Below are 20,185 nucleotides of genomic sequence, written 5' to 3'. Positions count from 1 at the left end.
GAGGAAATATGTTACTGGATAAAATGAATGCCTTTGTTTAATATGGAGGAATTTTAATCTCTTATGTTTTCTGTCTGCGGATTTGGAAATCAGGTGTAGGCTGTAATACATACACCTTGGAATGATTCAGTTCTTGCAGCTCACATGAGCGCCTAAGGAACTGTGGAATATATTCACATGGCATATCCACTAAAAAGAACTGATTGCCACTGTAGTAGCACGAACACTTGGAAAATACGTTCTGGACACTACAGCTCTTCTATTGCTAATTCTTCACTGGTAGCTGTGTTGATGCAGAAACAATCTTGTAAGAGTAACAGAGTGTGGTGAGCTTGCACTGTGTTAGTACTTGTCCTCTTTTGGATATATATGGTTTATCATAGGAAAAGGATGGCTAATGATTAAAAGGCAGACTTTATGCTTGCGTTTACCGTCTTTCTCCCCTCAATTACTGTTTGTTTTCTCTTTTTTTTTTTTCCTCTTTTTTTTCCCCCTTCTCTTTCTTTTTTTTTTTTTGTTTTGTGTGTGTTCTTTTTGTTTCCCCCATGTTTTGCCCACAGGAAGACACTGAGCCATGGTATTCTCGGCAAGTCTATGCAAGATACTGGAGGCACTATGACTTAGCCATGCGCTGGATGCGTAGACACCAAAGAGCCTACAGGAAAGCCATGGAGTCCTTCTATCACCTACCGTGGCATCCTTATGCAGCCTCTCCAAGGAGCCACTACTCAGATTGGGATGGGAATGATCTCCTGCATACCCAGAACTATTCTTCCAGCTATAGACCACATGGCAGAGCTCCATACCGTGGGGAAGGTCAACACTACACAGATGCCCATCAAGGAAGGGAAGATGCTGACAGGGACTCTGAAATGGAGGAGGACTCAGAGTCTGAAGGGGAGATAGAATATGACTTGAGTAACATGGAGATCACAGAGGAGCTTCGCCAGTTTTTTGCACAGACAGAGAGGCACCGGGAAGAACTGCGTAAGTCCATGCTTGTTCTTTATTTTCTGGTACTTGCTGGTCATATAATTGAGTGATGGATGGCCTCAACATTTACAGGTTTTGTAAAAATTTACAGAAATAGGCCCTGTAAGTGAGCAAGGAAACAGGATGGAGTAGGCAAAACTAATGGATGCACTTAAGTACCATCATCTGGAAATAAGTCTCAGAAAATGTTTGAAGGTTTTTTGGTAAGAGAGAAAAATATGACTGCAAAGAGGAGAACAACACATTTGTCCAGAAGACAAAATTCTCTTCACTGCTGAAGGAAAAATTCCAGAATTTTTATGGTTAAATCTGGTTAACATGCTATATGTCTGAGAGGGGAACCCAGAGGAAGTGCTTTACTACATCACTGAACCCTAGAGTAAGCCTCAATGTATTTAATGTATTTTATAACATGGAGCAGCCTTTTTTTTTTTTTTTTATTCTTTGACTAACCCAACAGTAAAGTTTCATGACCTTTTTCTTCTGCCCCTGTATCCCCAGGGTACTCTTCATTCTGTACTACACCACAAGTTTCTCTTTGTTTTGCATCTTGATCTGGACCCAAGTCCTTAAGCAGAGAATAATAAGCCAAAGACTTAAGATTTTTCTAAGGTCTTGATCCTCAGAGTTATTAGTCATCTTTGTTTCTATGCAATCCTTAAAATAAATGAAAGATTGTGCTGTGCTTTATTGACACTGCATATACAGATGTTGCAGGCAAATTTATTATCTGTTTTAAGAAAGCAGCATGATGAAAATAACTTTTCCCATGTGTCTCCAGTAGGAAATTCCCAGAATGAATGTTTAATAGAGCTTTTTCTGCTTTCTCTGAAAGAGGGAGGTTTTCTAAAAATGCATAAGACAATGATTGGGAGGGAGAGACAAAAACTCTGTTAAGTTCTTTTATCAGAGCGTATCTGGTGAGTTGAAATACCTCACCTTAACTTCACATTTCCCATTGATATGATGCAGAGTTGATATAGTTAGCAGAGGAAAGTGCATTAAAGAACTCAGTGGTAGTGCCCGACGTATCCCTTTCTCATCATGCTTTTGCAGAATAAGCTTGGTGTTTTCTGTTGAAATGTTGTTGTGGAGTCTCCTACTCTGTTGTGGAGTCTCCTGCTCTGGAGATATTCAAAATCCACCTGGACGCTTTCCTGTGTAACCTTATCTAGGTGTTCCTGCTCCAGCAGTGGGATTGGACTGGATCACAGAATCACAGAATCGACTGGGTTGGAAAAGACCTCAGAGATCATCGAGTCCAACCCTTGGTCCAACTCTAGTCTGTTTACTAGATCATGGCACTAAGTGCCATGTCCAACCTCACTTTAAAAACCTCCAGGGACGGCGAGTCCACCACCTCCCTGGGCAGGCCATTCCAATGCCTGACCACTCTCTCTGTAAAGAATTTCTTCCTAATATCCAGCCTAAATTTCCCCTGGCAGAGTTTAAGCCCATGCCCCCTTGCCCTGTTGCTGACTGCCTGGGAGAAGAGACCAATCCCCACCTGGCTAGAACTTCCCTTCAGATAGTTATAGAGAGTAATGAGGTCACCTCTGAGCCTCCTCTTCTCCAGACTAAACAACCCCAGCTCCCTCAGCCTCTCCCCATAGGTCTTGTGCTCAAGTCCCTTCACCAGTCGTGTTGCTCTTCTCTGGACCCGCTCCAGCACTTCAATGTCCTTCCTGAACTGAGGGGCCCAGAACTGAACACAGTACTCCAGGTGTGGCCTCACCAATGCAGCGTACAGGGGAAGGATCACTTCCCTTGTCCTGCTGACCACGCTATTTTTGATACAGGACAGGATACCGTTGGCCTTCTTGGCCACCTGGGCACACTGTTGGCTCATGTTGAGCTTCCTGTCAATTAGTACCCCCAGGTCCCTTTCTGCCTGACTGCTCTCCAGCCACTCTGCGCCCAGCCTGTAGCGCTGCAGGGGGTTGTTGTGACCAAAGTGCAGCACCCAGCACTTGGCCTTATTGAACTTCATCCCATTGGAATCAGCCCACTTTTCCAGTCTATCCAGATCCCTCTGCAGAGCCCTCCTGCCTTCCAGCAGGTTGACACTCCCTCCCAACTTGGTGTCATCAGCAAATTTTCTGATGATGGTCTCAATCCCCTCATCTAAATCGTCAATAAAGATGTTAAAGATGATCTTTCGAGGTCCCTTCCAATCCCCAACATTCTGTGATTCTGTGATTCTTTTCCTTTGATGAGATACAGGATGCTTTAGGATGCTCAACTACTTTTGGAAATGCAGCACATTTTCTTTGGCTTTCTTCTTTTTGGTTAGGGGTGCTTAAAGGTATGCGAGTGATTAAAGTAGTATCCTGGAAATTGGGAAGTCTGGGCTCAGAGATGTTCTCTGTTGCAAATGTCCTGTATGACCTTGGTGTAGCTGTTGAATCTTTTCCTGACCCCTCACTGGCTGCACTTGCTAAAAATATGATTTGATTCTTTATGACGAGCAGGTGAATTGGGAAGAGGTTTGTGACTCAGAATACAGATTTTACTTCTGTTCCTTCTACCACAGGGGTACTTGGAGCCTTTTGGAATAATTAGGTCTCTGCTGTGCGCCGTGTAGTAGCCTAGTTCTGAGTAAGTGTAATTCCATTCACTTCAACAGCACTGTTCCAGATCTTCGTGCAAATTTAAGGAGAATCCGGTCTTTAGCTACTGCATGCCTCAGTTTCTTTAGTAGTTTCCCTGATTAAAGTGAATATATTAATAATAGTCTGTGTTCCTCAAAGCATGAAAAAGTGAAAAAATACTTGATTTAATTGAAATTTTAAAGTGCCACAGAACTCTGGGGTGAACAGTGCTATCTAAATGCTGATTTTGTGAGTAATTAAAAATACTGTGTGGTCTTGTTCAGAAATAATTTTTTTCTTGCATGGTGGGGGAAAAGGAAAGTAGAATAAATTTTTAATTCTGTTGAAGTTTCTCAAAAGAAGGAACATAAGCAGCAGGAGGAGGGGAAAATCACTGTTTCCCTGATGGCATGGGAATGAGCTGGTATGAAGGCAATACCACTCTACTTTAGGAGGCAGTGTTATTAACTTTCCTGGATGCTGTTTCTGAACAAAATGAAATTTAGGGGTTCATTAAGTTGCAATCCATAATGATGCTATCATGTTATATCTTTCACACTGTGCTGAAGAATGTTGTCGTTCTGTATTGATGCTTGGGAAGATGGAGATAGCACATCCACAAAAGAAACCAACAGTTACTTCAGTATTTCCTCTCTGATGCCACTTCCTTTTAATCACAAACTGTATGTTGTAGGCTGCCTACCTTCTCCCCATCCCCCACGTTAGAAGCAGATTGGTAGAGAAACTTGGGCATTATAAAGCTCAGTAATGCCTGAAATTTAGGCATCCATCTCTGGAAGAGACATTTGTAATGTTGAAGCGAGAGTCTAAATTTTCTCTAAACTGAACAGGAATGTTTGGGTATGTCAAAGCGGAATACCAGTGACCTTGATGATCAGTTGAAATATAAGCAAGCTGTTAGGGGATGTTAAAGGGAAGGCTGTGTCTCATATTTTCTTTCTCTGACATAAATAAGGGAATCCAGGTGGAGTTCACAGCCTTGAACCCATGCACCTTGATGTGCACTTGGGAGAAGACACCTGGCTTCTCTTCTTTTAAAATGCGTGCTATGCAAGAGTTTAATATATATGTATTGGCAACTTGCTGAAGTGTGAGACACACAGGAAAAGAGGGGCAATGGGACAAACAGAAAGGGGAATTTGGCACATAAGGAAGGGGGTGCTGGTACAGAGGGTGGAGATCTGATTTATCTTTGTGGAGGATGACTTCCATTAGTCTGGTCTGTCCGAGCCCTGCAAATTAGGAAATGCTACTCGGCATTAATGCAGCTATTTTCAACATGCCTATTGAGAGGCTTGATTTAGTGAGTAAGATATAGCTGATTCCCACACATGATCCATGTTTCATCAACATCTAAAAGGATTATCAGATGGACATAACAATCCTAGCTGATGTCAAACTCTTCATGTCTAATCCCTGATCTAGAGTCTGCTGGAGGTAGTGTGATCTCAGACTTCAGAGGATAAGATCTTGCAAACTTTAACTGTGGAAGATTTAAACAGACCTGAGATGTAGGTGGGAAAGACTTCTGTGTCTGGATGGTGACATACAAGCATTAACACTAATTGCAAAGAGAAAGGTTTCAAAGATAAGAAAGCCATCCTACCAGACTACCCAAAGAAGAAAACTTCAGGTTTATTTCATTTTTTGGTAACTGCCATAAACTTGAAGAATAAGCAGATTCTTAACTTCTGTAGTAATTTTGTTGTTGGTGTTTGGGGTTTTTGGGGGCTGCAGGGGGGCTTTTTTCCACAGTGGGCATTTGCAGTGATTGGCTGACTTTCAGGCCTTTGAAACTGGCAAACTCTGAGCCTTGCTGCATGATTTAACACTTCAGCGGTGATACAATTGTTCACAGACAACCTCTTTTTAAACAGTCTCTTTTTTTTGTCTTTGAATTCATGAGAAATTCTTCCTAGTTTTATATTCATTTCACGTGTTGCAGTCAAGTTGTGTGTTCCTGGAATGCCCTGAAGTAATTGTGGGCAGAGTTTTTCTGAGACTGCATGAACTCAGACATATTAATGCACTACAAACTTATCTTGTGTTCTAGATATATGGCACATTTCATTAAAATCCCTTACAGACAGTTTTAATTTCTTTCCAGTTGTGTCTTCCTGTGCAATCATTTTAATAATTATCTAGTGATTCTATTTTTTAAGGAGTTTTCTTGTCAGGCTAGTCTGTTGTTCTGGTTCTTCTTGTAACTGGTGATCCTAAGATACTGTGCTTCTTGGGGATGTTTTTAGTTGCATTTAAATGTCTTCCCTCTGGCTGTTGAAAAGCATGATGTTATTTTTCTGGGTTACCATACCTGTCAGACCTAGGTAGTGTACTGAATTATTCAAGCATCCTAGAGGTAAAGGACAGAATACAGTAAGATGCCTTTTTATATTTGCAAGAATTGAAGGGACAAAAACCAAGAAAGGAAGATTCACAAGCCTAACAATTCTCTAAATTGTCTAATTACATGTATTTATTACACTTCAAAATTTTTCCTTTGAAACGTAGTTTGTCGTTATGCAGTTTTACTTTGTCCGCTTTTTACATATAAGAAAATGACAACTGCAATTGAGTGAATACAGCATTGCAAGTACATTGAAAACCATCCTGTAGTAGTCAACAGGTAATGGGACAGTGTTCTTCATTTAAAAACAAAGAAAAGCAAAAGGAAGTACCATCATGTCAGTTCATTACTGAAGGATAATAGTCTGTCAGTTGTTAATGCTATGGCTAGTTTTTTCCATTAAAGCCTCTGTTTGTATTGCCAACACATGTCCTCCATCTCTTCCCAGAATAATGTTGTCTCAACTTAAAATTTTCATGCCAGATGGAAAACCGTTAAAAAATAATTGAAAGGAAATGGTGAATGAAGGTATTTGTTTCAAATCTGTAATTTGCAGCTTTTTTTCCATGGGGTTTCTTTTTCTCTGAAAGATGACGGTTGCCACTGCCTCTTCCATGAAGAGGGAGTAATGGAATTTTCCATGTTTTGAAACTTGTTTGAATAGTACGAGATCGTGAAGCTTTTGGTTTTGTTTAAGGCCTATGTGCTGCTTTGGAAAATAGACATTGATGCAGGTTTTTTGCCACCATGCTCTCCTTCTTTCCTTTGCTTTTGATGAATGCTTCTCCCTATTTTTCATCTGTCTCTTTTTCTATCAGACTGCAGTTCAATACTTACTCTTGGTCACCAACATCTTTTTATTTTCTTCTTCCTTACCCTGAACTGTCAAAGCAGCGTGCGTTGTGAACTTATCGATATCTGCTCAACTTCCTTGGCTTTCTCAGCCTTGTTGTCTCATGAACTTTTCCCACCATCTTTAGAAGCTGAATTGCAGAAGTTTCTTAGTAATGCCTGTGAAATACGAGTGCTCTCTGCAATATGTGTGGGTGCTTGAGAAATGCTTTTGAAGCACATTCTTTTGTGAACTGAAGGAGAAAAGCTCTCCTTTTGTACCACATCTCTGTTCTTGATGATTGAACCTTCTATTTATGTAGCAGCAGAAGCTTCTCAAGTGCACACACTGTGTCCGGTGTGTTATTTGGTACTGGAAGCCAACAGCTGAGAAAATGCCTTCTTGCTAGAGAAACAATGGGAAGTGCCATGATTTACACTTCTTTAATATTGAAAACTAATCTGTACTTGCAAAAATATTGCATTTGTGGAGCAACAGTTGGGCACAGTTTTATATCCCTTTCCTGAGAGACAAGGTTATCTTTGTACTAAGAGTATCAATTTGGGAACACAGCCATTCCTAGAATATGTGATAGTCAAGAAAATGTCCTTAGCTATCATACCAGAGACAGAATTTGAGCTTACAAGAATTTGTAGCTTTGCTTTGTGGACCTGTGTCTCTCCTATCAATCCAACACATTTTGTGGTGAATTGTGCTGTACAGGTGTACTTGCTGCTACAGGTATTATTGGAAAAGAGAAGTTAGAAAGTTTGAGGTGCTGCCGAGGAAACGGTGTGCTTTCTGTTATCACTGAACTAGATGCAGTCAGAAATGGATTTCCTCTGCTGCATGCTCAGGGGAGTTGTGTGAGAGTTATTATATAGAACTGAGAATTATATGTGAAGTCTTTATTATTTATTATGTGCCTCAGGCTGAGATGCTTTCACAGTGTTGGCAACCTCTGAAAGTACACTAGTGCAACGCCAGGAATGTTGTTTTGCTCCTAAGGAAGGCCCAAGGCATCTGGGTGGCATCTGAGGATGCTGTGGACCACGCTCCCATAAATGCAGCCTGGGCAGTTGGGTGGAGCAGGGCCCTGGAGTAGCCACTTCCCTGTCTGCCAGTGGCTGTGCTGGGCTCAGCTCTTCCTAAGTGTTCTGTGTAGTACTGGTATTTATGTGGCAGCAGGTTTATAGCTAGGACCATGGATAAATAAGCTCTTGTGGTTCAGTGTAACTGTAGTGTAGACATCGCTTCAAGAGAAATGCCAAGATGTCAGACACCTCTCTTTCCTCTTTTTATTGTAATGAAAAAAAGCTGTCTTAATATGAAAATATGTATTAAACTTTGGAGACGTGTGTTTGAAATTGTCACCCTTTATTTGACTAGCATGTTCCTGTTGTTATAGTGAAGATAATACGTACCTCAGGTGGCTTATTGAGAGGTTCAATTTATTCATATTTGTAAGGGATTTTGAGTAACTCAGCAGGAAGTGAGCAAAAGCCTCAAGTGGTAGAAGAATTGACAATGTGATCTGAGAAGAATTGTTCATTCTAGACCTTTTGCTTAACTGTTAAGTTAGATGTCATCCCTGGGACCAAAACATATCCTGTCGACATCATCTTTGCTGAACAAATATAGGATTTGAGCTACCTTTTCTCCCAGACAGCAGATCACATCACAAGGTGGCACAGGTGTTTAACCCAGGCACTGGGAAAAATAAGACTAATAATGTTCCCTTGCACCTTGGAGTTTAAGATGCATCTTCCTTTGGGTATAAATGACTAGATCCTTTCTTCCTAGAAGGCACGGTTGGATGAGAAAGATTATTATTTTGAATATGTGTTTCTAAATTCCACCTAGGTTGAAAGCTTTTGTGAATCTAGTCCCAAATGGCATGTTCAAGATCACAATGGAAGTCTGTAAAGGCCACCCAAGTCTGAGATAGGCAGCTCACTTGATTTTGAGCCTGTAAAGAAATGAGTTTCAAGAAGACCTAGGCAGATGGAAGTCTCTGAATTCTCAGTTTCTGCCTCCACAGTACCCACATTTCGCTAATGACAATGGACATGAACTCCATCTGGGTGCTTCTGATAAAACCGACGCACAGTGAGAGATGTTGAAAAGCAAACTGTGCCTCTGAAGTCTTGGCATTAACATTACCCCATCGAAATTAGCAGGAGTAAATCGTGTCTCCAAGCAAATCTGAAGCACCTCCTGCTCTAGGAATTTTTGTCCGTTTTCTCTTTATTTGGACCTGTAATACAGGGATGATAGTGCTTCCTTGTCTCAGGAAAATATAGAAAGTTGATATGGTGACACACGGAGAAACAGTTGTACTGCAGGCATATTAAATACTCGGTACAGATTGATCCAGCTGTTCACCAGTGTAGAATTGTTATTAGCCTCCAAAGTACCCAAAACTGTACCTGGATGTCAGAACTTCCCCCTGCCAAGGACACATGTCTAAGGTGTCAGAACACTGCTCTGCAGTACACTGAAATCATGGAGACAATGTAAAATGAAGAATAAATCCTAAATTAATATTTATATTGAAATTAGATTTGTACTGAAATAAATGAAATGGATGTTATACTATTGATTGCTGTTGTTCACAAAAAATCTCCTGGGTTTAATTCCATTTGTAGTTGCTGAAGTGGTGGTTGTTGCTCTGAAAGTCAGATCTGTATTCACAGAAATTGGAGGAACTTTGCCAAGGAATGTAGGTCTCCAAAGAGCATGCTGGGCCTCCATTTTAGTATGGTTGTTCAAATACTAACAAGACAATGCTGTTGTTCTCTCATTCTGCACAAGCCTTGCAGAGCACCCTCATTTCTAGGAGATGTACAATTTCTGATGTGGTTGCTGAGCAGAAGGGTCGGAAGACTCACTTTAAAATTCATCAGTTATCATTGCTTTGGGATTTTTGGCCACTGGTATGATGGCAAGGAGGCTGCGAAGTTGTAGGAGAGTCCAGACTATGGAGACTGTATCGTGTGTGATGTGTTAGTGGAGGAGGTGTTGAGGTGATAGATGACTGAGTATCTGGCTGGCTTTGGAGGAGCGCAGAAAGAAGTATCTACCTTTCTCTGGTCTCTCCATTTCTCAGTAGGTAAAGCTGGAGCTGTGTAGTTATTTGCATTCCCTACTTTGTGTTCTTCCCTTGCCATTAGTTAATGACCTCTGTCCTGAACAGGCTGTCAGGCTAGATGGGCTTTAATCTGATGGCTCTCCTCATGTAAAGTCTTCTCTTCCTCAAGTCACTTAAACGCCCCATTGAAGTGATAGAGGGGAGACATGGAGCTCCCACTTGCTAACAACTACAACTTGACTTTCTGAAGAGCAGGATGCCAGCTGCCTCTTTGAAAGGAGACAGTGCTCAGACTTCTACTCCAGCAACCAACTCTGGAATTACTTCTAGTCAAACATTTCCTTTCTGTGGAAGGTACAATAAATGCGCATCTAGCGGTTTTCTTTGGTGTATTTTCCCAATGGGGTTTTTTTGTGTTTTTAACATTGGGTAAGCAGTTATCCTCGTATACTGAAGTATATTTCATTTAATTTACTAAAATGCTGAAATGACCAATGAGAAGCTCAGAGGCAAAGTAAGTTTCCAAAGCTATCTCTCAGCCCTTTCTTTCACAAGTTGTGATATATTTTGCTGATTCCTGTAGTTTGACCCTCTTTCTAGATGTCTCTTTCAAAACATGTTCGGGCAGTACGCTGTAGTTTACTAACAACATGGGAAAAGTGCATATTTACCTGCAGAAATTAATTTATCTGGATCAGTTATTCTGTATGTCTGTGGTAATACTAAGCTATGGACCTGCCGGTTAACTGAAAGGTCGTAGCCTGTCTATGTTTCCTTTCATAAAAAACAGTGACATGGTTACAGGTTGCTCTCAAAAAAAATATTATTCTTCAAATGTTTTAGATAAAGTAGCAGATTTCCTTGCTTATATTACAGAGTTGCTTTGTCACGTGATACAGTAACCAAACTTGAATTCAGCCATGTAGTCTGTGCCTGGAGGGAAGAAATAAATTTCAGTGTGAAGTTTGACCGTGGGAGTTTGATTTAGAAGACTGACACGGGCTACTTCCTTTTTTTTTGCCTGAAAGCACCAAACCATTAGTATTATTTAGCTGTCTAGCATTGTACATCGTGGAACACTTTTTTTTCTGAGTGCATGTGCTTAATTTCTATTCAGGGCACATGTACCAAATGATGGTGAAACTCATGTTTCCTTTATGTGTTGGTTTGCGTTTAAAGCAGCAGTTTTAAATTTGAACATTCCCATGTTCAGTCTCCTGGCTACACCATAAATGTATGTGTATATATGGATACAGTTATATATATAGGTTTAAGTAATCCTTCTGTTTACTCTAGTGCTGGTCTCTGTCTGGCGTCAGCATTGTTGCCATCAGTGACAGACTGGAGTTGTCTTGGGGGATGGGAGTGCAGAGTCAGCTGGTCTGTATTTAATCTTATTGCTGTAGACTTGATCCTTACTAGAGGCAGCTGCCAGTGCCTGATCCTGTACTAATTCTAAGCAGTGGGGGTCGGTCAGCAACTTCCTGGCTGTTTAATTCTGTCAGATGGCACAAGTAAACAGTCTGGACACCTTGATGTCTCTGGTACGACACAGACCCCTGGTTACGCCAGTCTCGCCTGTGTGTTTTACATCCTAGTTGCACATGTCACAGAATCACAGAATGGCTGGTTTGGAAGGGACCTCTGGAGGTGCTCTAGTCCAACCCCCCCGATAAAGCAGGTTCACTCAGGGTGTGTTGCACAGGAACGTGTCCAGGCTTTTTTAATATCTTCAGAGAAGGAGACTCCACAGCCTCTCTGGGTAAAATACATATACCTGATTATGAATTACATTTATAGCATTCATGTATCTAGAGCAGGCTTTCACTTGAGTTTCCACTGGGCTAGCTGGTTGCTTCATGTGCGTGGGATTTGATTGTTTCAGTTCATTTTCTGGTTGAGATAAGAATACCCCCTCTTAACAGTTTCATTGTGCAAAGTAATAGAAGAAAATAAAAGAAAGGTGATTTGATGTTTAGTTGGGCAGTAACTGGTGTAGCCTACTGCTATTTTAAGCATGGACATGAAGGCTTATATTGTTTCTGTCTGGGATCTTTGGCAGGTTTTTTTGGAGGCCACAAGACAACCCTTCTTGGGTTTCAATCCTATTTCTAAAACAGAAATTAGCTTCTTTATTCTCCAGTTAATTGTGTAACTTTCTGCCAGTTATTTAACCCACAGATTTCAAAATAATGTGAGATCATTAATTCTTTAAAACTCTCTGTCAGGTAGGAAAGTGTTAGATTTATGTTACAGAATAATTCCAGTGAGGCATGTGGTTAATTAACTTGAGAGTGATACATACCACCCAATAGCAAACTTGGAAGTGGAACACCTTGATTCTAACCTTACTTCCTGGCTTTCTGTTCATTTCTATTTCAAAGGTCGTTTCTCTCAGCTTGCTGTCTTGGTAAGTAATTTTGCTCTGTTTTTACAGACCTGTCCTCTTTAGAATGTGTAGAAAAATCTGTATTATAGTGAAAGAGGAAGGTATCAAACTGAATACTTCAGATTTTAAAAATCTGTTTGCTGTCTGCTTAGACAGCCTGTTGCAACAGCATCTTTCTCAGGGAATCCGCTCTCTCGACGTAGACTGTTTCCCACTTTTACCAGCAGGTTTGCAGTCAGGCCATGCTTGGATGAACACATCTCAGTGCCAAAGCCAGGTTAAGCAATTTCTCTGCTTCTGCTCCTGTGCTGCCCCTTTAGTTCAGCATGTGCCATGCCAAGACACTGAACTATACCAGGATTAAATATAACACTTTTGGGTGGTTTGAAGTTGTTTTAGTTTGTGTTTTTTGTTCATTTGGTTGGTTGGTTTGGTTTGGGTTTTTTTGTTGGATTCATTGTGTAGCCCCTTAGACAATTGTAGTGATATCCTTGAGGGGCCTGGGAGCTGGAGCATGCAGCTAAGGGAGAAGGAGGGGAGCAGAAACTGCATAAGATGGTTTTGTAACTGAGGAAAGGAAAGTGTCCATGGAACCATGGTTTCACACTGCCACGAGCCTGCCAAGGAATCACATCTGCTCTTACTTCAAAGTCTGTAACAGAACATTTTCTCTTTTTTTATTGAGAATATTGCATTGCTTGTAGATATATATGGCCAAATACTCAATTTCTTTTAACTCATTCTCTCTTCAACTAGCAGATGGAAAACTTGTCAGTGTAGACACTTGGGGTTTTAGTATGTTCAGTGTTTTTGATATTTTCTTTCATGGTGGTTGTGACTCTGGTGACTGAGAGCTTATCATTGCAGGCAATTATTCTCCCAAAAAGACACTTTATTCCAAATTAGTGTTTTCAAGCCCCCTACAGCATTTGAGTTTTCTGCACAGATTAGGCTGCTGGCATAGGAAGATAAAGCCTAGGTGTCTCTACTTCTTTGAAGATCAGACTTCTCCTGTTAAAAAATGGGAAGAGGGAAGTTACATTGTGTCATCTCTAAGCCTTTTGTTACCTTTTTTGCAAGCAAGAGGCCTTAAATTTAAGGAGAAATTTAAACATACCTGTTTTTCCTAAGCCAACTTCCTAGAATAGCTAGAATGAGGCTGTTCATTCCTCTGTAAAATTGTCGCTCTCTTCTTTCAGTACGTTTCTACAATTTCTTTCAACTTGCTTAGTGTTCCAAAGTAACTCTCCAGCAAATCAGACCGTGCTGTTTCAGCAGCCTGTAATATTTTGTCTTTACGGATGTGGGGGTTAATTCACAATTGTTTGTATCTCACAGGCTCCCACTGATGGAAACCTTTGTCCTGCAAAGCTTTGCACTTGATAAAGAGTAATGCTTGAGAAGTCAGCCCTCTGGAAATCCAGAGCTCTGTAGAAATTAAAATCCTTGAATATCCTGTTTACAAATCCTCAGATTTAAATCCTTATTTTGTTGGAATTCCTTTAGGCAAAGATTTAGGTTTTTCCCCATGATGTGCCTGGTTCATGCAAGTATGGGCATAATAAAATGGTCTGATGGTATCACTTCAAAAAAACCTGTATGTAAGTTTATGGTAAAGGTACTTAGCTTTTCTAGGGAGATGAAGAAGCTGGCATTTTGCTTCGAGAAGCCTGTGTGGGCAGAATATTTAACACAGCAGATAGGCTTGTGGGAAGTGGCATTCAAAGAGAGAACTAGGAGTTTTTAATCAGTAGAAATGGGTGATGTTTTAACTGTGTTAGTGTGGGCTGCTCAAGATCAGCTCAGGTAGTATTTAAGACAAGATGAGAAAGCTCAGAAAGTGCATATGCAGCAGTAACAGAAAATCATTCCTTGTTTGAAATAAGCAGACAAATATGCAAACGGAGGTATAGGTCAGTCCGAAATCATGGAAAAGAGAAACCAGATCAAGCCTGAGGAAAACGCAACACTTACTTGAAGAATAAATCATGTGCGAACTAAGCAAGAAACTGAAAGTCAGTAAAGGCCATTTGACCCTTAGGAGAAGCAAGCCCTTGGTCTCTTGCCATAAATAACTACCATGATGTGAGGCAGAACGTGGCGGACTGCAGTGTGTGTGCACCCAGAGAACTGTGGGGAAGGCTGCCTGTGTAAGAAACTTCAGGGTGCGTATGGTCACTGGCTACAGCAAGCTCAGGGTTGGACGTATAAATATTAAGAGCTAAAAATGGTACAAGAAGCCACACAGTGCTGAGTATGAGTTTTCCATTAAAGATCCAATATAGATAATTACAATCCCTACTTTTATCTTCTTTTAATGTTGAAAAGTCTCTCCATGGAGACTTCTCTCCAAATAAGGGAATTTGTTTGGGTTTTAGTTTTGTTGGGTTTTTTTCCTTGTTTTGTGGGGGGTTTTTTGTGTTTTGTTTTGTTTCGGGGTTTCTGTTTGGTTGGTTGGCCTTTTATTAATAAGAAAATGATTAATTCCAGAGAGGATTTTGTTTTTGTTATTACTACTTAAGCTTCTCAAAGGATATTACAAAGAAAGAAGAGCAAATTGGATCAAACCTACAGAAAATATATGACAATCTCCTTTTTATAAAATAAGAGAAACAAGACATCTGAGTTTCTAAGTGCCTATGGGGAAAATGGCTTATGTCTTTAAAGGCTTAGGTCATAGTTCTGCTGAAAGTATGTAAGAGGGTGTTTGTGTCTGCATTGAAGCCTCAAATGCAGTGAATAGTGAAGTTACTCGTTACTGTTTATCCCGCTTTTGGCAGTCCCTGAGGGTGGAGTTAGTTGTCTATATTTGTTCACTTTTCCGCTGGTTAAGAGTCATCCATGAAAAGCGGGAAAAGTGTGGGGGGCGGGGACACAGCAAACCAGAACTTTCTTTTAAAAGGCCTGGAATCACTGATGATGTCCCAAGATGCAGTATGAGCTAGGTAGAGATCTCAATATTCCTTAAAGGTGAAGAAAAAGGCCATTTATTGTGTTTGGAAGAAGATGTCTCAGCTGGTTTTGGCCAGGTAATGATGCCTTCCAGCAGAACTGGACTTGTCAGGAATAAGTTAATTCTGAAAAGAGCTTTAAGAGAGCAAGAGCATCTTTGGGAAGACCTGGAAGTGACTAGTTAGGAAAATGTCAGTGATGCCTTTTCCTTTGTGCAGGAACCAACCACCACTTCAGCTGCCTGCCTTGCCTTGTGAACATTTGCAAATACTGTTCTGTGACTGGGGGAAGCTTGCCAGTAGTTGAAGAGGAATGCTGCAAAAGAAAGCACATTTATTTTAGTGTGTGTGAAGTGGAAGGAAGTTAGAATTGTGTAAAAAATTTTTTGTTTCACATTTGTAACATGGCAGCACAACGACTTAAAAATTTAGAGTGTGAATCTCTGATTGAGAATGAGCTGGGGACTTCATTGCTGCAGGCAGAGAATCAGTGTTTTGGTAAACCTTGCTACCTAATTCATGGATGAATATTTGGTGCTTACTTCAGTGAAATTCTGGTTGCCTCTGTAGTTTTAGGGCTATAGACAGTTTATAATTTTGTTTGTTTGGGTTTTTTTTCCATTGTCAGATGTTGCTTGTCATCTTTTTGATGAAGAAATAGTTGCACATTTAGCTAAAGTTGCATTGCTTTGTATTGTTTTTAAAATGTGTCAGACTGCTGGAAACAAGAGCAGTTCTACTTCCCAGCCCCCTCCCCACCAAAGCAAGTTTATTGTGCATCTCAACAGGGCAAAACTTCCTCTGCTATCATCTATATCTTATCTCTATTTTTGGCGGGAAATACTCTTTTTGGAAAAGTGGTAGTTTATATACCCATTTATTTCCATGGCTTCTCTTCTTTTGATTGTCCATGACAGCAACTAGTGCTGTGACTGAAGGTGGAGTTTATTGTGGTGGTATCTCTCCACAAATAATTGATTTAAAACTGCAACCTATTCCACGCAGCTGCACTGGTATTACCCACAGCAGCTGCTGTGTTCTGTGTTCAAACTCAGCCTTTGGTACAAAAAACAGTGGGTCCCTTTAGCAGATTGCTGTCCCCAGCCTCTCTCAGCATTCTGTAGAGCTGATTTACTTGTCTAAGACTGTCACAGAATTTCTGTGGGGATTTTTTAACTAGTAGCTATGCAATAGCAGAACTTAAGTTAAAAAGTTAAGGGCAGTGTATCTGATTAGTGTAAAGGAAAACATACTCCAAAAGTTCATTAGGTAATTTTGAGAATGGAATTTAAATTGATATTATTTGGATTGTTAACATTAGGATCTGTGGGTTTATGAACTACTCTGTGCTAGAAAATGGAGATTGATGTACACTGAACTGTAATCCACTTATCCATCATAAAGCTTCTGCTAGAGACCCATTTAATTTCCAAACAGAAGAATTCATTATCTATCTCTAGAGAAATTAGTTTTTCTTAAGTGCTACGGTGTGCAATGAGCTATCAGAGAGCATTCTGTAGCAAGCAAGCGAGGAAGCAGCTGTCTCTAGCATGGATTTATGGAACAAGTGAATAAAAAATTTCTGTGTGCAATACAAACGTACAATGAATTATTTTTGTGCCCCAAAAGAGTCAACAAATAAAGTTTCAGTTCATTGCCATGCTAGAGTTTTGCTGCGTAACCTCCAGTGGGAAACAGTATTGATCCAGCATAGATTTTTCTTTTCTGTCTAACACTACTCAGTGTAATTTGCATCAAGTTCATCCTTTAAAAGCCTGTTACCTCACTGTGGGCAGTCTGGGGTCCCAGGCAGTTTGTTTCAGTGGGGTGCAAGTGACCTGTGTAGCCACAACCTGGGTGCTGTAGCCTGTCCACATGGTGCTGGGCCCTCTGTAGGCAATGTTGGTTCTTCTAATTCAGACCTTGTGGGTAAAATGGCCTGACACCAAATAAATCTGACTTTTCCAAAAACACATATGGACTCTAATGTATGTTTCCTCATGAATTCTGGCAGTGCAGCCCACTTCATGGGGTGTGCCCTTAAAGCAAAACCACAGAAAGTGAAACAGCTCTCTGGAATAGATTGCTGAGAACTCCTCAAGCCCTCCTGCCCTTTGACTACCAACACAAAACTGTAGATGGTGTTTGAAATGCCAGGACAAAAGCTTCCTCTGTCACTATCGAACAAAAAGATGCCAGAATTGAAAATTCTGATTATACTGTTTAAAATACATATTTTTTTGTGAATGAGGTACTTAGGATAATTCATTTAGGAAGGCTGACAGACAGTCAGTTGGCTGCTCTGTACAGTACTTTCCAGTGTAAAAATAAACTGCAGATGTTTGACACAGATATGTCAGGATACTTAACTTTTGGTTAAGGTTTGCAGATGTCATGTGTTTTGTGGAAGCTAAATCCCTGTCTTAGGGGAAGGGGGGAAGATGTACATGGCACCAAATGCTGAGAAGCATGTCCTGTGTGTGACTAATGCATCCTGACCTGTGGACACTCTGTCCCTTTTGATGTTGTTTTTTTGTTTCGGTTTTGCCTTTTTTTATTTTTTTTAAGTGCTGTCATTAGCACAGAACTGTTTCTGTGATGAAGTTTTGAGAACCGCCCTTCATTATTGGTAGGCAGAAGAGTTCAACCACCAGGTGATTTTCTTCATCTTGTGGGCAGATAGGTCCCCATAGGAAGGGAGTCTTGTATAGCACTTTGCTGTTTTAGCTGCACAGAGCATTATTTGTTCCATCACAGCCTCACCCAGGAAATGGAGGTAAGTTTGAGCACGTAAAATCGAGTTGTTGCTCCCTGATTGGGCTTACCGAAGAGGATTTTTGATGACAGATTGGTCCAAATGTTTCACGTCTCTGAGCTGTTTTAAATCCTCTTTAAAAAATGTGGTGTGGGGATTTATGTTGTGTGCTGTTTTGGTTTGTCTACGAAGCAATAGCAGTAAGGCTGTCAGTTTTGAACTTCACAAGTCTTGAGAAATGGATGAGGTTGGATAGTTTACCTAAACACAACGCTTACAGCTGTATTTCATTGGATGCACTTGATGGCAGATATGTTACAGACCAATTTGTTCATTTTCATAGAGTGGTAACTGATTACATTTTTGCTTGGCAATAGTTCAGCTAAAGTTGTGTTCTCCTGTGCATTGTTTCCTTATCTCAGCTATGAAGTAATTTATTTGGAAACAAATCTGTTGTTTGGTTATGGGTTTTGGTTGGCGGGGAGCGGGGGGGCTTTTTTGGGTAGGGAGTGAGGGGTTTGAGGTATTTGCTTTGGTTGTTGTTTGTTTTTTTTTTTTTTTCTTTTCAGGGTATATGTATGTTTTCTACAGTTTTAGGATTCAATTCCAGGATCTCTTCTTTTCTCCCCACTTTTTCCAGTCCAACTTCATCATGATACTTAGTAGGAATTTGCCATTATGCATAATGAGCACAGCAGGACAAGTACCATGCAGTTTGTTTTCTAAGTTGCAGAAGCTGACAGCACCTTAGAATGTTGGATCTCATCCCTCTAGATCCAGCACAAATTATAATATTTAATATTCAACGAATATGTAATACTAAAAAGTTAAAATAAAACATGATTTGTTGATAGTCTGGTAATTTACATCCCTTGTGGTTTATTTGTCTAGGGAGACAGCAGCAGCTGGAAGCTGAGCAACAGTACGTGAATGCTGATCAAGACCTTCACAGGACAGAGCGAACTGTGGAGCCGCCCACAGAGAGACCTGGGGAGAGGCGAATGGCAGAAATGAAGAAACTGTATGGTGCTGAAGCTGACAAAATCCAGGCAATGGAGGCAGCCTTGCAGCTCATCTTTGATAGAAACTGTGACAAAAAGCAGCCCAAATACTGGCCCATTATTCCCCTTAAGCTGTGAGTACCTGGACTGTGCTCTGACCTGGTGCAGAGCTGTAGGGAAGGGTGCCTCAGGTTGTGCTGCTGAAAGAACAGACCGCAAATTTGGGGTTTGGTTGGGTTTTGGGGGAGAGGCTGTCAAGGGCATCATGTTACTTTGCCCCACAGTCCTTTTACACTGTCTGTCAGCAGTGATCACAATCTGTTCTACCTACATGCAGTTGTCAAGTAGTAATAGGAGGGACCTCTCTAAAGTTATAGTTTCACACTTTTGATACCTGCCTACGTTGACCATTCTTGAGAGAAACATAATGATGTTTATACTCGGTGAACTGGGAAAACTTTAAAGCGATGCGAAAAAGGCTATATGAATTGTCTGCTCTTCCCATTTAGGAAATGGAGTGATCCCATTTTTTAGTCTTATTTAACATAGTAGCATTTGGATCCCATTGAACACAGCACAGATTGAAGTGTTATGTCTGCTGATCTTGCATATTTTTTGAGGACAAGGAGACCACTGGCCAAGATACAACATATCAAATGATTGTAGCACAGCAATTTGAATTATTTTTCAAAGGTTTCTAATAAAGCAGGAAGTTTTTCTTCCAGGCTGATAATTGTCTGGCAGGAGTTCAATTCTAAAGCAACATTATATAGAAAAATGTTTTAATGAAAAGAGGTAAGGAGAGTGAGGGAGAAGCTTGATGTGGCCCTTATCTGTTGACAGAGAGAAACTGAAGAGGACAAAGTCCTCTTGGGGCCAGTGCCTACAGTGATTTTTTGCCATTCTAATAAAAAGTATCTAATGGATTTGAAGCTTTAAAGAAGACATATTAATTTGATAGACTATGGGTACATCCGGATGCTATATTTGGAGGTGCGGAAGCTATGTAGCCCTGAGGGCTATGTTTATTTTAGGTGCAGCTTTCCAGTGCCCACCTGCTTATTGCATGCACAAAGCTTAAACATAAGCAGGTTGGATGTGCCTCTGTGTGTGCTCATCCATCTGCTCAGGCTGTTGGGCTCCACTTTGGTCGCTCTACTTTTGGTCAGTTGTGCTTGCCCTGCTAATAGCTGACCAGGTGGAGTGAGGCACAC

At 40.7% G+C, this 20,185-nt stretch overlaps 1 protein-coding gene across 1 annotated transcript; it reads left to right on the top strand.

The window, feature by feature from the left end:
* Window positions 1–293: 293 nt before the first annotated feature.
* Window positions 294–19,148, top strand: GEMIN8 (gem nuclear organelle associated protein 8). Its single transcript, XM_080359495.1, has 2 exons — window positions 294–987; window positions 18,862–19,148. The coding sequence occupies exons 1-2, from the start codon at window positions 546–548 to the stop codon at window positions 19,107–19,109; spliced, it is 690 nt and encodes a 229-aa protein (XP_080215621.1). The 5' UTR covers window positions 294–545; the 3' UTR covers window positions 19,110–19,148.
* Window positions 19,149–20,185: the final 1,037 nt, after the last annotated feature.

Source organism: Nesoenas mayeri, assembly GCF_963082525.1.
Source record: "Nesoenas mayeri genome assembly, chromosome: 1".
NCBI lineage: Eukaryota > Metazoa > Chordata > Aves > Columbiformes > Columbidae > Nesoenas > Nesoenas mayeri.
Note: the sequence above shows the minus strand (reverse complement) of the source record. Positions and strands in the feature narration are given on the sequence as shown.